The 19,271-nt window shown below is 40.1% G+C and overlaps 1 protein-coding gene across 2 annotated transcripts; it reads right to left on the bottom strand.

The window, feature by feature from the left end:
• Positions 1-1,307: 1,307 nt before the first annotated feature.
• On the bottom strand, positions 1,308-15,862 carry Naa30 (N-alpha-acetyltransferase 30, NatC catalytic subunit). 2 transcript variants are annotated; one of them, XM_036200082.1, is made up of 5 exons: positions 15,812-15,862; positions 14,724-15,564; positions 9,827-9,950; positions 8,313-8,368; positions 1,308-2,110 (listed from the first exon to the last, which is right to left on the bottom strand). In XM_036200082.1, the coding sequence occupies exons 2-5, from the start codon at positions 15,561-15,563 to the stop codon at positions 1,973-1,975; spliced, it is 1,158 nt and encodes a 385-aa protein (XP_036055975.1). In that variant the 5' UTR covers position 15,564; positions 15,812-15,862; the 3' UTR covers positions 1,308-1,972. The 2 variants fall into 2 exon arrangements, with proteins under 2 accessions (XP_036055975.1, XP_036055974.1); XM_036200081.1 differs by lacking the exon at positions 15,812-15,862 and having other exon boundaries at positions 14,724-15,741.
• Between the last annotated feature and the right edge of the window lie 3,409 nt (positions 15,863-19,271).

Genomic DNA, 19,271 nt, shown 5'->3' with positions numbered 1-19,271 from the left:
ACACTGTTTAGCTACTTCCTTCACCCTGGAAATGAAACAGAAGCATCGTGATGACTGGCATTCTTCCAAACGTTGGAGCCCAAATGAAGCTCGACCAAAACAGACTCAAAATGGTCAGCAGAAAAGCTGAGCACTATGTGGCCATCACATTTTTAATATTACCAGTATTCTGCATTGAACTTTAAAGAGCAATATAAAATGGAAAGACACATTTTCTTAAAAATAAGGAACTATAAATGATCCCACCAGCAGGAATTTTTATTTTCAAATATAAAGTGTGCATCTTTATTTTAAAAGTACTTGTTACCATGTTCACTTTCAAAATATTATACTGAGCAAAGAGCAGCTTTCCTTTAAAAAAAAAAAAAAGAAAAGAAAAGGAAAAAAAAGCAACAAACTTTCCTGAAAAGGGGCTTTTACCAACTGTTAATGGAGGTAGGGTTTTAAAAAATACAGTAATTACAGCCATAAAATAAAATTCAAACCAAGTACTAGAGCAGAAGAAAAGTATAGTCAAATGAAAATAACAACATGAATGCCAGATTCCTATAAAACACTTTTCAGAGAATGAATCTTTTTCCTTATGAGTGCTTAGGTTTTCTAGTTAAATAAATTACCCATCACAGGTTTACTGACTCAACTCAAAGCGATTAGCTAAAATTTATTAACATTACACTGATTAGCCAAAATACACTGTAACTAATAAACACCTTGGCTTCTCAGAAAACCCAAAGAACTCATTTAAAAAAATTTTCATCCCTCCCCTTTTTCTGGAGGAACAAAGCAAAGGTCCCCCAAGAATCTGCTCGAGTGTAAAGAAAATAAATGCAGCTTAAAACAGATACAATGCTCTTTGAAATTTATTTCTAAGACAAAGAACCATAAGTGAAGTATTTTCAAAAATGGAAGCAATATGAATTCAAATCAAGTAAAAAAAAAAACAAAAAACAAAAACAAAAAAAAAACAAAAAACAAAAAAAAAACCCAGCTACTTTATAGAAGCTGTTCTTCACAGCTTAGCAATCATTTTTGATTAAATAAAATCATACCAATTTACATTAATTTTCTATTCCTTTCCAAAAATTCCCCGTTCTCAAAAAAAAAAAAAACAAAAAAACAAAAAAAGTGCATCCAAAACCCAGCAATTTCCAGCTCCATCCCTTTAAGCCATTTCCATTTCCCAAGTAGATTCAACTTCTTACTGTAAGGGAAAAAAGAGACTTCTACAATAAACCACTATCACTCACCTGGAAAAACTGTCCAAATTATAAAAATCTGAAATAATTTATTATCAAATTTAGAATTTAAATAAAAATAAGTTTGCTTGCAAAGGCATTAAAGAAAAAGAAAAGACAGCATAGCATGCATTCAAAAACTAGAGATGAAGACAGGAATACTTATCTACACAGGCACTGGCAGACGCAACTGAATTGTCATCTTTACTCATTGTAAGACAAACCCCACCCCACACTTTTCATCCACTAATTACTGAGGTACCAATAATATTCAAGAATGGAAAATTTAATATTGAAAAAATAAAACCTAAATTGAAGCTTTTCCCTCAATCTCTTCAGAAAACTATGGCAGGTTTTGTGTGAATTGTTAGTATACTTAAGAGACTTTTACTACATTGGCGTCTTTAAGGAACAAAATCATGTCCCACTTACTTGTTCTGTGATAAAATGATCACTATGTAAATAGCACTGTCAGCAAACTTTGCAAATGAACAAGTCTTGGCTAGTAACTGGCACATCCTGTTGGTACCAAAAGAACCCTTGAAGTTTAAAACAATCTCATTTAATTCAGAACAAACGCGCCATGCCAAAGTGCAACAAATATTGTGCGACACTCAATGGACACTGACAGATAACAGCTGCATGGGAATCACGAAATCCACCTGCAAAGCAATTCTGCACAAATTGCATTGCATGCACAGTCGCTTCCACGGGGAGCCATTCCTTGTGGCAGTCTCTCAGCGCAGCCACAGTTTAAGCCGCAGTGCGTCAACTCCGTTTAAATAGTATCTGAACAGCCTCTTATCTCGAACAAAACCAAGGTTTTCATAAAGTTTCAAAGCAGACTTATTCGTTATTTCGGTTTCCAAAACAACCTTCAAAAAAGAAAAAAAAAAAAAACCTTAAAGTTATAATTTTATAATTAAAAATTGACAAAGAATATATAATTAAATATTTTTAAAATTACATTGATTTGTTAAAAAATGATAATTATTATGCTAAAACTTTTCTCCTGGTTTTTGTGATGTTTCAACTTTTAGGACTTTACTACATTTTTATAAAAAAACAAAGATGAACTATTTTCCTGTGGAGAAAACTAAGGTGATATATAAAGAAAAAGAAGAAAAATCAACAATCATAAGTTTTAAAAGTCAGTACTTGAAATTATTTAGTCTGACCTCTAACTCCTGTTTGTATTATCCTGTCATTGTTTATCCTAGTAACAACTACCATACTGGCTAGAGCAGTGGTTTCCTCAACCTTCCTAATGCAGTGCCACCCTTAATACAGTTCTTCATGTTGTGGTGACCCCCAACCATAAAACTATTCCTGTTGCTACTTCGTAACTATAATTTTGCTACTGTTATGAATCATAAGTATATAATAAGCACATAGTCTTAGGCAACCCCTGTGAAAGAGTGATTTGCCACGCCCCCGCCCAAAAGGGTCACAAGCCACTGGTTGAGAACCGCTGGTCTAGAGTCTAGACCAGTCTGCAAACTACAAGAATTGAGCCAAATATCCTAATGCTGTCGGTTTCCATAGATAAAATTCTCCCAGTGGGCTGGGGATAAAGCTCAATGGCAGAGCACTTGTCTAGCATGTATGAGGTTTGGGATTCAATCTTCAGCAAAACATCCAAAAGAAAAGAGAGGGGGTAAAGAAAGAGGGAGAGAGGGAAAGAAGAGAGAACACGGCTACATCTATTTGTGCACATACCTATGGCTCCTTTCTTGACCCAGAACAGAGCTAAGCAGCTGTCATGAAAACTTATGGTTTGTAAAACCTAAAATATTTAGTATCTGGCCTTTTGCAGAAAAAGTTTACTGAACCTAAACCAAGGACTTTAAACATTAGGGTCCATCAGTCACCTGGAGGGATGGTTAGAATAAGATAGCTGAGGGCTGAGGAAGTAAGACAAAGAGACAAGCACATCTCTAAATCACTGGCCAGTCTGGACAAATCAGCAAGCTACAGGTTAGATGGAGAGACCCTGTGTCAAAAATAAGGAGGGCTGGTCATGGTTAAGCAGGTGAAGGTGTTTGCAGAGCAAGCCTGGCAACCTGAGCTTGACAGTGGGAAGCTCACATAATGGTGTAAGAACAGAACCGACACTGTTACAGAGTTATCTGATGTCCACATATGCCATGGCGTATGCACTCACACATCACAACTAGATACACACAGTAATAATTTAAAAAACTAAGATTGGGAGAAATAAGGCAAACAACTGAAGAAGATCCCTTGTGGATTTTAGACCTCCAACTCACATGCACATATATATGCCATACACATATACTCACACACAAAGAGACTTACTTAGAAGAGGGCCCAAGAATTTGCATTTTAAACAAATGACAAGGTGAGACTGATGTCACTGAGAATCAGTGGTCTAAATATTACTCAGATCAAAACTTAACAGAGGATCACAGACTATTAGGTTCCATTTGAGTCTTTTAGAATTATCACTGAACTGGTAGCCCTGACACCATAGGGCTGATATTTTTGAAACTATGGGCTCTTCTTATTTCTACTTCCCTCTACCTAAACACTCTCTTCCTTCCCAGCTTTTATATATGTTACTCTATTTACCTTTTGTATTTATTCTCACCTGTGTCACTGGGAATTAGCAACACAGCGAGCCACAGTTCAAAGGTTGGGCATTCAGAGTGAGGGGAAACGGCAAAAGTACAACTAAACCCAGAGGCAGCAAAGCATCGATGAAGACAGGAGGCTCTTCCTGTTCCAGCTTTGACAAGAATTCAAGAGACACAACAGATAGCACCTCAATTTGCTATGTCCAAAACCACTCAAGACCTGCACAATTCTGCATTATGGTGAAGAGGCTCTCTATCTCACCATCCAGTTCCTCAGCCTAAAACCCAGGAATCTTAAACTCATTTCTCATCACTCTCCTATGCCCATCTAAGCACTGAGTACTGTCAACTCTCCCTCTGAAATTTTCTCTCAAAGTGGTCCTCTTATTTTTATCCCACACTGACAGCACCATAAACTGCCACCAGACCAAGAAGTCTCCCATTTTCTACATGCAATCCTCATTAATTTCCTAACTAAAATAAACCTACTGACTCTTTGTCTTTAAAATAAACTTACTGATCTAAAATTTTCTGAAGAAGCTCAAAGGCCTATCAATATATGATGACTTCCATGTACATCCCCGTTTCCCTCTAAGTCTCCCTCATCCTCTTCATGATCAACATCAAACTGTCAGTCTTTAACACCAACTATGATCTAATTCACCTTCTATAGGTGCCCAAGCTTTTAACAACGTATATGTCACTTAGAAACATGCTGGGCCAAATTCACGGCTATTCTAAATAGTTGGATGCACACCTTCAATCCTAGCAGAGGCAGGAGATCTCTATGACCATTGAGCTAGCCAAAGCTACATAATGAAATACTGCCATGATCAAACAAAAATTCAAGTTTAATATTGAATGCTATTCTAGAACACCTGAGTATAAGTTTTCAGATCTGAATAATTCTCTTGGGAAATTCTTGGCAATTATGTTATTAGGTCAACAAGTAATTACAACAAGTGTTAAATAAAGGCAATTTAATGTGAGAAAAACTAATGTTGCCATGATGCAAAATTACTAACTCACTTCACTGTAATGAAAAGTGAAAATTTTTAGAAGGATAGCTATATTTAGACAGCAACCTTAAGAAATTGACATGGCTAGCTATATCACTGGTTCTCAACCTGTGGGTCGTGACCCTTTGACAAACTTCTATCTCCAAAAATATTTACATTATAATTCATACAATAGCAAAAAAAAGTTAACTATTTTTCAACATTTTTAATCACTTCAACTCTTATAAACTTTTTTTTTTTTTAATTTTGTTTTTTGGTTTTCAAGACAGGGTTTCTCTGTGTCGTTTTGGTGCCTGTCCTGGATCTCTCTCTGTAGCCCAGGCTGGCCTCAAACTCACAGAGATCCGCCTGGCTCTGCCTCCCGAGTGCTGGGATTAAAGGCGTGCGCCACAGTCACCTGGCACCTTATTTTTTTAAATCAAGGTTTATAATTGAAATTTACTACAAAGCTCTTTTACTTTACATAGAAGTATGACAAAAGAAGCCAAAAGATAATTGTTGTACAATAATATTTTAAGATGCGTTACATTTGTTTATGCTGTGGAACATCTGTTTAATGATGCAAAGACGTGTTGCATTCTTTCATGTTGCATTTGTTGAACTCTGTGAAGCTGTGTTACTTTGCCTGTCTAAAACACTTGATAGTCTAATAAAGAACTGAACAGCCAATAGCAAGGCAGGAGAAAGGATAGGCGGGACTGGCAGGGAAAGAAAATAAATAGGAAAGAAAAGGAGAGGGAAGGAGCAAGCGAGGAGAGGAAGACCCAAGGGGCCAGCCACAGAGTAAGAAGTAATGAAAAGTTGACAGAAATAGAGAGAGAGGCAAAAGGCAGACAGACTAACTTAAGAAAGCTGGCTAGACATAAGCCAAGCTAAGGCTGGGCATTTACAAGTAATAATAAGCCTCTGTGTATGTGATTTCTTTGGTATTTGGGTGGCGGGCCCCCCAAAATAGTAAAGAACCCAAAGAGTAAAAAAACAAAAAACAAAAAACAAACAAAAAAAAACCAACAAGATAATTCTGGAATTTTTTGGTCCTAAAGAAGCAATAAGAGAGATGGCTAAGTGGTTAAGTGCATGTACTGCTCTTGCAGAGGAACCCAATTCAGTTCCCAGCACCTATGAATCAGACAGCTCACAGCTGTGAGCTATTGTAAGGGGCCCACTCTTCTGACCTTCTTGAACACCTACACACTAGCTGGCAGACAGACAGACAGACAGACAAACACACACACACACACACACACACAGACACACACACACACACACACACAGACACACACACACTTTTTTAAAGAAGCTTAATGTGTTTGATTCTCTTTAACAAGAGAAATACAATTACAATGATGCTCCACCAATTCTCCACCAATAAACCATTATGAAGATAAGCCAGACTGGAACGTTTAGACAATACTCTTTAACACTGTAGGCTGGAAGTTCATGGATAGCAGGCTGTGCCCACTGTTATCTGGCTCCCTACAGACCTTGACTAGATAGCTGATGAATGAACAAGTAACTACTGTTCTTCACAACAAAAGTTAAAAGCATATTAACATAACTTCACTCAAAATGTCAGAGTAGGCAAAGTAAAATGATTTGCCCTCAATTATACAACTGCTAAGTCACAGAAGATGGATAAGAAATCAAGGTGTCTCATACCAAGTTCTTTAAGTAAGCCAAACCATTCACTCAAGATACTTACAGTATAGGGCCAGTGATCAGCTTAGTGAGTAATAAAGTGCTACCAAGCCCAGCTGAACTGATGAGGTCTAGGTTCAAAGAAACCCCATCTCAAAAATTAAGGTGGAAAGTAATTAAAGAAGACAATTTCAACCTCTGGCCTCTACATGCCCGCATATACACACTGACACTGACACACACACACACACACACACACAAAATAAATACATACATAAATAGCAGTATTTAATTTTAAATTACATAATAAAATTAAGATTTCGCCATATACTAACACATTTTTTTTCCGAAATCTCCATGTACTATCTTAGAAGCTTTGACGAAAGGCTAGTAATTAGTTCAACACTTAGTAAGTACACATCTTGCCTCATAGGCAAATGACTAATATAACTCATGAAAGACTTAACCCCAGAAACCAAGTAGTTCCTGGCCCTAAGCATTCCTGTTCACAAGAAGTAATTCTCAGTAGCAGAAAAATCAAAATACAGTCTATCAACTCAAAGATTTCTCCAAACAGCTAAGCAACTTTTGTAGAGCCAAAAATGTTATTACATCTGCATGAAAATATGCTCAGAAAATATGAAGATAGATAATCAGCTTTCAATAGAAAGGACATAGTTGAGGAACAAGACAGTAGGGGGAATTTTGTAAACACACAGAGACTCTTATTTTAAATTACTATAAATTTTATACCAAACACTTAACTTTATTTAGCAGGGCACATTTCTGTAATTCTTGTACTCTGGAGACTAAAGCAGAAGAATAGCCAGTTTAAGGACAGCCTGGACTACCTAGTAAACTCTAGGCCAGCCTGAGATAGAGACCCTGTCTCACAACAAAACAAAACAAAAACCCTGGACTTTAAAAAGTCAAAGCATTTATTAAGGTCCAAACAAAGGAATCACCTAATCTCGTGTACCTGACTACTATGCTAAGATTCATCTACATTCTCACAGTAAAGACAGGCGCTGAGCATAATGGTGCACACCTCTAATCCCAGCATTTGAGAAGTTGAGGCAAGCACCAGTGAGTGCCAGGCCAGCCAGAGATACATAGTGAGACTCTGTCTCAAAAGACCAAACAAGTGACTTTTTTCCAAGGATAACTGTCATTTATTTGTGTTGTTCATAAAGCACAATAGCTTTATTTTTTAGTCATCACTGCTGTAAAAGGCATCCATTCTCTAGTTAAAACTGTTCCCACCTATATTATTGTACAATGTTAACATCCCTAGTTATCACCAATATTTACTAAGCGTATGTAAAGCAGAGTGCTATAGTAAAAAAGAAAGTACAGGTGGCAAAAGGCCTTACAGACCAGCAGAAGAGAGAAGATGTGCTCTTATGTTAATATGCAAATCAGTCATTCATTACTTAAGAGACATTTTCCTAGAGTGAAATGTCCTCCATACAGGTTGAGAGTTTTGCCATGTTCTTCTTTTTTTAAAGAAAGCTAAACAACAGGACAAAAGTAAGCAAAAAAGAACACAACTTAAATGACTCAGATGATAACAAAGCTTTTGAATGTTAAGTATTTACAGAATATGTTTAGATTTCAATCTGTATTCTGAAGAAATTCAACTTCGTTACCTTAAAATTTACTCTACAATTGTTGTTTCTAAACAAAATAACATTTCCTCTACAATCTGGATTTGTGTAGAAGATCTGCAATGCACTTACAATACTATTACTACAGGATACAGTAAAAATCTACCCAGTAGAACCCTGCCCAGGACAAGAGGATTAAACACTTGAAAGACTCACCTCATCACAGTCTCCTTCAACCATGGCATATATAGCTTTCTTTACCAAGTTAGTACCTAGAATATAGATCTGAGTATTAATGAAGGGAAAGTATAATTAGTTTCTTAAAGAATCTAAATTATGATAATCAGAAATACACAGAAATGTCAATATTAGGTTGAATATCATAGATACAGTGATCATCTCTAAACAAAAAATAAACCAGAAGTCAGCTGGGAGAAGCCCAGGTTTAAAGCTACTGTCAAATAAATAAACACCTAAAAAATTTTAAGGATTTCTCATGACACGATCCTAACTTTGAAAGTATTAAATATGAGTATTAGGCAGTAATATTCATATTCCTTTAAAGCTACAAATAACAAAATTGCTAACAGTACTAAAAGCATATCAAATATTTCATGAATACTAACTTAGCTTTAAAAACATGCTAGGATTTTACACATCCTAACAAGCACTTCTCCACCTGATCATCCACTGTGAAAAAAGAACCAGCAGGTATTGGACACTAGGACAGTAGTTCTAACTAGGCTCACAAACAGTCAACAGGGAAAGCTTGAGCCCAACCAGCTGAAGGAGAGTCTCAAGGAGGGTCTAACCATCTGCTTTTAAACCATCCAGGTGATTCTAGTGACAGTTAAAAACCACACATGTTGACCCAGAGATGGCTCAGCAGGAGATAAGATCCCTGGGACGCACAAGACAGGAGAAAAGAGACTCCCAAAAATTGTTCTCTCACCTCTACACATGCTGTGTCTCTGTCTCTCTCTGTCTCTCTCTGTCTCTCTCTGTCTCTCTCTCTCTCTCTCACACACACACACACACACACACACAGACACACAAACACAAATTTTAAAAAACTAAGGAATGCAACTTTAAAAGAAGACTAGGAACATGCACCTCAGAATAATAATTACCTTCTTTTGGACTCTCAAATTATAACAGGTTTGATAATTAGCATTATGTAATGATAACAATTACTCCATAATTTTAGCTTGATTAATGTCCACTGAACTTGAAAATAGTACCTGGTATAAAATACTCTCATAACTCTATAAAAAAACAAGAATACTTTCTCCAGTATTTAGTATAATACAAAGCATTCTGGATCAATTTTTTTAAAACTCTCAAGACAAAAACTGATCATCATCTACTTGTTAAAAAGATAATCTCTCAAAAACGTTAATTATAAAACCTATTTTAAGAATGTTCTGAAAATATGTTGGGGAAAAAAAAAATCTTAAGGACAGTGATATGGCCAAGCAGGTAAAAGCGCTTAGCCTAATAATCTGATTCAATCCCCAGAACCCATATGAAAGGAGAACTGACTCCCCAAAGCAGTGCTCAGACATCTGTAACCAGGTGTATACACAGACACAAAATAAATGCATAAAGAAATAAAACTGTCTTCCCTTACCTTGAAGTTTATTCCTACATATTGACATTTAAATCTTTTGTTTCACAACAAAAAAATGAAAATAATGTATTCATCCTTTGTGAAATAACGTTTTCCTTACCAATGCCATTTCTCCTGTATTTGGAATCCACGGCTAACATGGCTATATAACCTCTGCGGAACATCTTTTTGTGCATATCCAACTTGCAAACGATGGCACCTACACACTCCTCCCCTACCATGGCCTTGAAAATAAACAAACAGTTATGAAGGATACAATGCTATCAGGTACTGCAAAATTACCAAGGGAAAACAGCAACTGACCCTTGGTCAGCATTTTTGAGAGAAGAAATCAGTAGACTTCCAGAGCAAAACAGCAATCACAGAAAGTTTCAGAAATCTGAATCTCAAAACTCTTCAAATATTCTTGTTTCTAAAACTCAAACTTTCTTCAGATCATGAATTTTTTAAAATGCTTATTAAAGCCCTAAGGGAGAGGAAGACAAGATTTCTACAAGATAAACACTTAATGACTTTTACAGACTACATATCAAGTGCTTACAATTAATATAGTTTGCAATAAAGACCTGTTTACATTTGGGAAGAGGGAGTAAGCAAATTATTTTAAAGAAACATCTGCTTATTAGAATACATAAAATATTGTACAATTTTCCCATCAGCAGAGTATTACAAGTTTTTATAATAAAGATTTAGTGAAGGACAAATATAAAACATAACTGAAAATTACACCTGGTAGTTAACTTTGATCATGAAAAAAGTACCTGTATTTTTTTTTTTCCAGAAAAGGCACTGTTTAAAAGGTATTACTTAGATCACACTCAAAAGGCACTTTAGCACTACAAAGACTAATACCTGATGGTCTCATTTTCAGGATATACCGGACAGAATGAGTCATTATCATAAAGCTCCCAGAAATTCAATAGCCTGCACGAAGTAGGCTAAGACGGAAGGATCTGAGTCAGAAAGATCTAAGTTCAAGGCCAGCTTGGTCTATACAGCAAAATCCTGTCTCTAAAATATATATATCATGTATATGTGATATTTTAAGATATATACATATAAATATCTTAAATTCCACTTTATATTAATGTAATTAGAATACTATGACTTGTTTATATTTTAATAAAATCATCAGGTTATCAGTGTTAAATGCTAAATGCTAAGTAATGCTGATGATTCATTTTGCTATTCCAGTGTTATCAATGCAAATATTTACCAAGTATTTCAAAATTGCTAAAAAGTTCTAATAGTATATTACTGAGAAATATAAATAGAACAGTATCTCAGCAAGCAATATTTCTGTTTTGCAAACTAGTTCTCCAGAAACAACTATTTCAACAACAGCAGGAACTGGTCAAAAGATTAGTAAGCAAAATCTAACATACACTTAATATCTATTTTAACTTGAATTTGTTACAAACATTTTGTGGTCAATTATTTAATAATTTTCCTGAAATTCCTTTTTAAATAAACTGTGGAGAAATCTCTGTAACCAGATAATTTTAATCCATTTAGAAAATCCTTGAAGGGAATATTAAAGTCAATAACTAATAATAGTTTATTCCCATTGTATCACACATTCCATAATTCTTCTGGGTCAAAAAAACCTTGCAATTATTATTTCCATTTTGTTTCCTCATTCAATTTAATGCACAACAAATCAATTTAATTTCTTTTTGTATTAAGACCTGAAACAGAAATAAAAGTTATCTAAATGAACAACTTTTACAACCTTTTTAGTGCTGAGGACTGAACCCAGTAACATGCACGTATTGTATCACTGAGCTACATGCCTGGCCCAACTAATAGCATTTTCTGATTCAGACTGTCAGTATACATATATGTATAGTAATATACATACATGCATATGTATGTGTTTTAATATATGTGTATATATATGTACATGTGTACACATATACATAATTATCACAGAACAAATCATATACTTGTAACAGCTAGAAAAAAAATTTGCCCTGACCTAGTAAGCTAGGCTCATGTGAAATGGAAATACATGTAAATCTTACATAAGGCCATAGGACAGTTAATAAAGCCATTCAATAAGAAAAATTAAAGCCACTAAATATAACTAGACAATACTTTCAAATTGCACTGGGATTTCAAACAAATATTTGTTTTCTGTCCATGTAAGTAAAAAGCAAACAAAATATTATGTTAATTTATTTTTGAGACCACTACATTGTTTCACTAATTAAAAAATATAGAGAAGCATAAATCAAGTTGTACACATCATCTAAAAGCAAAAATTTGATATATGGATATGTGACTTGCTCATTATAAAAATCAATACCGCAATCCTAATAAATTGCTTATCAACATTTATAACAATCACTAAATGACTTGTTTAATTTTTTTCCAAACAAAAGCTGCTGCACACACTTTTGAAGCACATTATTCAATGTGTTTCTGAAGTATAAGAAGTGGTAAATCTCTAACTTCTCAAGGCTTTTTAAAAGCCTGTCAAGTCTACAGAACTATGAAAAATGTGTATGTGCCAACTACAGATTCCCAAATTCCAGAACATTACGAAGAGAACACTGGAGGACACAAGAAAGTTAAATTTAGAACAAATAAATGGAAATACTACATTGCACAGCTAGTCATAAATTTAAGAACTACTGAAAATACTTTGAATTATAAAGGGGTAAAATTTATAGTAATTGACAGTGACTCATTTGTACTAGCTTCTACTTTCCAAAGTATTATAAATATTAGGCAGAATCTTTAAAAACTTGTATTTATAAGTCAACCAAATATAGGCAATTTTAAGATTCAACCTTACATATCCCATTTGGTCTACCACATGTTCTCCCTGGAACTTAGGGGCACTTTGGAAGTTCTAATCCCAAGACTGAGTCTTAAAATGACAATTGTCCCTTGGTGAAAATTATGTGCCATGATGATATGGTTCCTTATCTTACTTGCCATCATGAGAGGCCAGGAGACCAGAGAGGTAAAGACCTTTCTGCTCCTAAACAGCTGACGATTTAAACATTATCCATCACCATGGTTTTTTATTCCCTTTAAAAAAAGAAAAGGAGGTGGGTCTAGATTATCTCTAGGGTTGTCCCTTCTGACATAACTTGAAAGACACTGTTTATAAAAATTAGTTCTTACGGGAAATTCAATTTGAAAAGCATATAAAAGATCTAGTTGTAAACTGCCTCTGTTGTGTAACTAGTTTTATTGTTCTCTATCTCCAGATTCATATTCCATGAGAAACCTTAGAAGCCAGCCACTTGTATACATTTCAACTTCTAGATATTCATAACTTAACGTTAAACTTTGGCTAGTAAAGGCTAAAGTACAAATTAACTGGTCAATTAAGAGGGGTGTACATAAAAGACTGAAGTTTTACCACAGTATAAAATGCCAGAAAAACTGAGGTCCTGAGAAAACACGACTCAAGCCTACTACCACTGACCCACGTCCCAGCTCCATTTCAGTTTCCAATGGGACTCCATTATACACTGTGAGGATTAACTTACAATTAAATCAATGCACAATTCTAAGGAATTGCATTTAATGACATTTATAATAGTGTTGTAAGTACTGTCCCATATTCACTGCCACTAACATGTCTTAGAACTTTTATCTTTGTTTTTTGAGACATGGTCTCTCTACACAGTCCTGGCTGTCCTGGAACTTGCTGTGTAGACCAGGCTGGCCTTGAACTCAGAGATCCTCCTGCCTCTGCCTCCCAATTGGTGGGATTAAAGGCATGAGCCACCATGTCCAGCAGAACTTTATAATACAATGCTAAGAATCCTTAAGAAAAACAAAAAAAAGCAAAGAAAAAACATGTTTTCTGGAACACAAAATAGTTCCTAAAGTTTAAACAAATGTTCTAAAATAAAGTTCAAGCATAATTAACATGAAAGCTAGCGAAAGTATCAACATCTACAATATCTAATAGTATTTCTGGATTACCACCAAGCTGTGGAAGCAACCACAAGACTTTTGATGTCTTGTCAAAACATACTGCAAGGAATACTGAGTGCAACTAAGTCGGGGTTAACACAATAACAGGAGGAGCTTTACTCTCTTCAAAGTATGCAACGTGCTCACACCACACAGCTTACACCTCAAGTCGAACAATATCAGTTAAGGATTTCACATAGAAAGTGGATCAATGTTACTGTTGAGAGATTACTGGTGCTGGGAATGTAAACTTGAAATGGTTATTCATCTTATCCTACAGACAAATCTGTTTGGCTTACATATAGGTAGGAAAAAAAAAACCAACTTCTGTCCACTATACCGGATACAAACCAATGGTACCAGTTTTTAAGTAGTTTCACACTTAATTTCCTGCGTCCCAGGAAAGGGCAGTCTGTCCAAGTTTCAGGGGCCTTTCGGCCACCAAAGGTGTTGGGGACACATTCTGCAACGGCACACCTGAAAGCGGGCCGGCTACAACTATTGTCCTACCGAAGGGAACAATGTCCATAATCAGTGAACATGGCTCTGAGATTTCATTCTCCAAGTGGCCACAGCAAGTTTACTGACAACCATGTTCACCGTAACATGGTTACTGCACATATCCTTCCCTGACCATGGCTGTAGCTGAGTTATTACAAAGGCCTGTATGTGAACAGCACCATGTTCCAATTAAATCACTACAAAATGCTCTGAGGGTGAGGGAGGGTAATAACGAAGACTAACCATGATTAGAAGCTAATGTAAACAGGACGTGAGACACCTCCTCCCCCCCCCCCCCCCACCCCAGGTGAAACACTGCGCAGGCTTGCTGCTGTTACAAGAGTAGCAAGTTAACCCAGATCATGAGCTCTTACCTTCCACACAGTTCCACTTAGCAACTAGGAATGTGCCCGTGCGCACTTTAGCCAGTCACATCGGTAAGGTTACTACGAAAACCAAAGATACAACCACTGCCACACACTGGGCCCTCACGCTCCCTGCCCTGAGCCGCCAAGATCAAGGCCGGGCTCAACCCTGTTCTCATGCCATCCACTTACCAAGAAACACAGCTGTGGCCAGTTGTGGATAAAATATCTATACGTATAAATGGAGTAGGGTTCAGACAGATCTTTGGTGATCAGTCTCATGATATCAGGCATTTGGAGCTCGGATTCATATCGGACGTATCGTATCGTCCGATCCTCCCCGGGCTCGGCCTCCCGGCCCAGGGAGCTCCTTATACTGCAGCCGGCCGTCAGAGACGAAGACAGCAGCCGCACCGGCTCGTCCTCCTCCTCCTCCGGCTCGTTGCCCTCCACCAGTCCGTTGCGAGCCGCCGCGGGGTCGCTCGCCGCCGCGGGGTCGCTCGCCGCCGCGGGGTCGCTCGCCGCCGCCGCCGCCGCCGCCGCCTCTGGCCGGCCGGAGAGCGCAGTTCTTGCATTGTTGGGGACCGAGTGGGTTGGTCTCTCGTCCCGGTGTTCTCCGGCTCCTTTTGTGGCAGTCACTTGGGGGGCCCCGTCGGGGGCGGCCGCCTCCGCTGCGCTCAGAACCTGGCTCTTGAGGGTCGCCGCGGCCCGGAGGTGTCGCAGTTCTGGGCCGATCAAGCCGTTGAGCTGCTGCTGCTGCTGCTGCTGCTGCTGCTGCTGCTGCTGCTGCTGCTGCTCCTGGGGCAGCAGCGGCGGGCAGCGAAGGCAAGAACGCGCCTTGGCCGGGGTCGCCGCCTCGCCGCCCGCTGGGCTCCCGCAGCCGCCTTCGTGCTCCTCGTCGTCCTCCTCGTCCTCGCTGCAGCAAGCGAGTGCAGCCCCCGCCGGGAACGGGCAGCGGGGCTCGGCCGCCGCTGGGGCCGCAGGCGCTGGTGGTGGGAGGAGGCTGCTAGGCCCAGGCGGTACCTCCGCCATCCTAGAAGCGACACAGCCGAGAGAGGAGGCCATGAGAGGCGGCCGAGCGGCGCCAGGCAGCGCGGACCGGCGGGCCGGGGGCGGCCGAGGCGGGGGGGAACAAAGGCAGAAACCGTCCCTCACCGAGTGTCCCCAACGCCGCGCCGCCCCCACGCCGCCGCGCCGCCGTGCCGGCCACCGTCCCCGGCCGCCCGAGCCCCGCCGCCGGCCGTGTCACCGCCTCCCACCCGCCCCTCCTCGCGGCTCACCCCGCGCCGCTCCCCGCCGCCGCTGCCGCCGCTCCTCTCCCTCAGCCACCGCCGCAGCCGCCTTTGCCGCTGCGGCCGCTCCGCCGCCGCCGCCGCCGCTGCCGCCGCCGCCGAGCCTCTCACCCGGCCGCCGCCGCCGTAAAGCGCCTCGCCTGTTACCCCGGGTAAAGTTTCCTGGGCCAGGCTTTACGACACTTCCCTGCCTGCCGGCTGCCGGGCCAGAAAAAGGGGCGTGGAGGGAGGTGACCTGTGCAGGGGCGGGGCCCGAGGTGTCTCCGGAGGGCTTCCGGGAGGCCGTGCGCCGGGGGGTGTGGCTCTAGCCTAGGGTTCTTGGCCCCGGAAGTCGCCAGGCAGCCTCCAGGGAAGGGTAGGGCAAGGCAGGGCTGGCCTGGGCTGTCCTCGCCTCTGGGAGTGCTGCGGCGGCTTGTGGACCGAGGCTATGGACAGCCCATTTCCAGAGCCTTTTCGCAGCTGCACGATTACAACTTTTGCTCTGAGCTGGCGCGTGGGGCAGGGGAGCAGCCGCTGCAAAGGCAGCAAGTCCCCGACTGGACGGCGAAAAAAGAGGGAGTTTAAAGCATTGAGCTGTGAAGCTAGCATTTTGCAATAGGAAAGAACTTCATTATCCCGTTGGGACTGCCAAAGTCCCTTTTGCCCTATTCCTCCATCCCGAAAATTGGAGGCATAAATGACTAACAGGTGCTGGGCTGCTACGGGCACACCTGGGGAAAAGTGACAGAGATGGTGGCGGCTAAGAAGCACATTACTAATTTGTGACTGTAATTGTGTTAGGTTGAGAAGCACCGAGAAAGAGTTCACGGGATCCTCTCCTGTGACATGCATGCTAAGCAGGTGTAGAGGACTAGAGCCTCAGCATGCATCTGAGCATGTGGCTTACCTCTGTCTGCTGTCCACAGCTGGTAGTTTGCTGCTTAGCTGAGCTCAGAGGCACAAAGGTCATGTACATAACTCGCATGCATACTAATCAAGTTATTTGTTTTGTTTGTAGGGGCTGGAGAGATGAATTAGCTAGTAGGAACACTTGCTGCTAGAGTTAGATTCCCAGCACCCATATGGCAGTTCACAACAGTCTGTAATTACAGGTCCAAGGGATGCTACAAGATCTTCCGGCCTTCAAGGACTTCAGGAATGCACATGGTGCACAGACAAGCATACATACAGGCAAAACATCCATGTATGTTTTTAAAAAATAAAATGTATTAAAATAGTTTTTATTTATTTAAACTGGTTTATAGAGCTAGTCGGGTGTGCCCGTGATTAATGTTTTCAGGGGTAGGCTTCCATGACAGAAGATGTTGGCATACATGAGACCTCAAAGCCTACCTCCACAGTGACATATTCTCCAACAAGGCCACATCTTCCATTTAGTGCCACTCCCTTTTGGGGTGCATTTTCTTTCAAACCGCCGTAGTCATGGTGTTTGAGCACAGCAATAGAAACCCTAAGGCAAGTTTGTGTCGGGATGGTAGGGCATTGCTGTGACAGCCCCTTGCTTGTTGTCTTGGGGAGGATTGTGGGAGGACTTTGAAACCTTAGACTAGAAACGGCCTTGAGTCTTGAGAGCTCAGTGAACTCTTCTGTAGATGCTTGAGAGATAAGGATGCTGAGAGCAGTGTAGATGATGAAGGCCTGGCTTGCAAAGTTTCAGAAGGAAGTTTACCAGACCATTGGAATTAAGAATTTGTGGTTCTCGTTAGCTGGGACTGAAGAATCAGCTGTGGTTAACAAGATACCAGAACGACTACAGTGAAAACCTTTGCTTGTATAAAATACGCCATTCTGGTCACTTAGAGCTGAGAATTTATCAGTGATTAAGAGACCAGTATTATTGAGGTAAAACCTTCTGGGGAGTGTTTCCTTGAGAGCACACAGAAGCAGTGGGGGCCAAGGTTGTAATGATAACTGAATAGTTTTGAAGGTATGAAGGGGTCATGGAGAGCAGCTGAGGCTCGGCACTGTGAGAAGTCATTGGTGAAGGTATAGCCACGGTAGCAGTTGAAGACCCAGGATTGGAGGGTCCTGCAGAGACTCTGCAGCTTGGCACCACGGGAGAGCCTAGGGAGAAACTATTGGTGAAAATGCAGCCTAGCTACAGAAGAAAACCCCAGCATTTTGGAGATAACCACCAAGAACACAGTAGCTATGGAACGAAGCCATTTGGACCCTAGAAGACAAGCTGTGTGTGTTGCAGAGAACAGAGCCGGGAAAATGATCCAAGTCCTTTGGAGGAGCCCAGATAATGAGGGCCCCAGACATTGGACATTGTGTTGTTTACACTGTTGGGAATTTGGTTTTTGCACAGTTCAGACTGTGATTGTGCCCTACTTCGTCCCTCTTGAAGCAATAAAGTACTTAGCTTATTTTTTATTTTACAGGAGCCCACAGTTGAGAGACTTTAAACTTCAAAATATCTTTCTTTTTATTATTTATTTATTCATTTATTTATTTATTTATGGTCGACCAGTTGGCCTTTCCTATCATTATATATTATGTATTTATATTATTATTCCTATACAGTATCTTTTTCTTTTTTTGAGTTTTACAGAAAATTTGGATTTTAAAATAGATTGGGTATTTTTTTAAGGGACTGAAATTTTAATGTGTTTGAATTTGTAAAAACTGTGGGACTTGTAAAGTTATTTATATTTTTATGTGAGATCTTGGGGATGAATAAGTAAGCAAAGGTGTGGCTTAATAATGATGTATTTTGTATGTCAAGTTGAGAAGGGGTCAGTTGTGCCCGATGTGGGGGACCATCCCCCATTTTTAGGACCAGGGTACTCTTGATCAGGGAGATGTGGGAAACATTTAGATAAAAAGAGATACCATACCTAGATGATGAGAGGAAACACAGAAACACAGGATAGCCTTGAGAGGGCCTAGGTCAAAAACCCACCAGCCCAGAACTTTATTCAAAAAGGCAACAATGCCAAGGGGCGGGCCACAAAGACCTCCCCCTAATAGATATAACCAATTGTAGACCCTTCCAAACACCTGGTACCCAGGCCCATGACCCAATCATCCTCTTATGCAGACCTGCTGGGTAAAGAAGCCTCTAGGAAACCTGAAAATGGGCTCCAACAGCCAGACAGTAGGAAGGCAGAGGCAAGAAGATCTCTGTGAGTTTGAGGCCAGCCTGGTCTACAGAGTGAGGGCTACAGAGAGAAACCATGTCTTGAAAAAAAAAAAAAAAGAAAGAAAGAAAATGAGGCTGTTAGGCATTTTCTTAATTAGTGACTGATGTGGGAGGGCCCAGCCCACTGTGGATGGCACCATCCCTAGGCTGGTGGTCCTGGGTTCTATTGGAAAGCAGACTGAGGAGGCCAGTAAGCAGTACCCCTCCGTGGCCTCTGCATCAGCACCTGCCTCCGGATTCCTGCCTTGCTTGAGTACCTGTCCTGACTTCCTTCAATGATGGACTACAGTGTGGACATGTAAG

The sequence above is a fragment of the Onychomys torridus genome, chromosome 9 (assembly GCF_903995425.1).
Source record: "Onychomys torridus chromosome 9, mOncTor1.1, whole genome shotgun sequence".
NCBI classification, from domain to species: domain Eukaryota; kingdom Metazoa; phylum Chordata; class Mammalia; order Rodentia; family Cricetidae; genus Onychomys; species Onychomys torridus.
Note: the sequence above shows the minus strand (reverse complement) of the source record. Positions and strands in the feature narration are given on the sequence as shown.

Excerpts from the sequence above, each read along its gene's own strand:
- Naa30 (XM_036200081.1), bottom strand. The coding sequence starts at position 15,596 with ATGGCCTCCTCTCTCGGCTGTGTCGCTTCTAGGATGGCGGAGGTACCG. Across the intron at positions 8,369-9,826 it reads ATACAGGAGAAATGGCATTG|GTACTAACTTGGTAAAGAAA; the intron begins GTAAGGAAAACG and ends TCTATATTCTAG. Across the intron at positions 2,111-8,312 it reads TTGAAGGAGACTGTGATGAG|GTTGTTTTGGAAACCGAAAT; the intron begins GTGAGTCTTTCA and ends TCTTTTTTGAAG.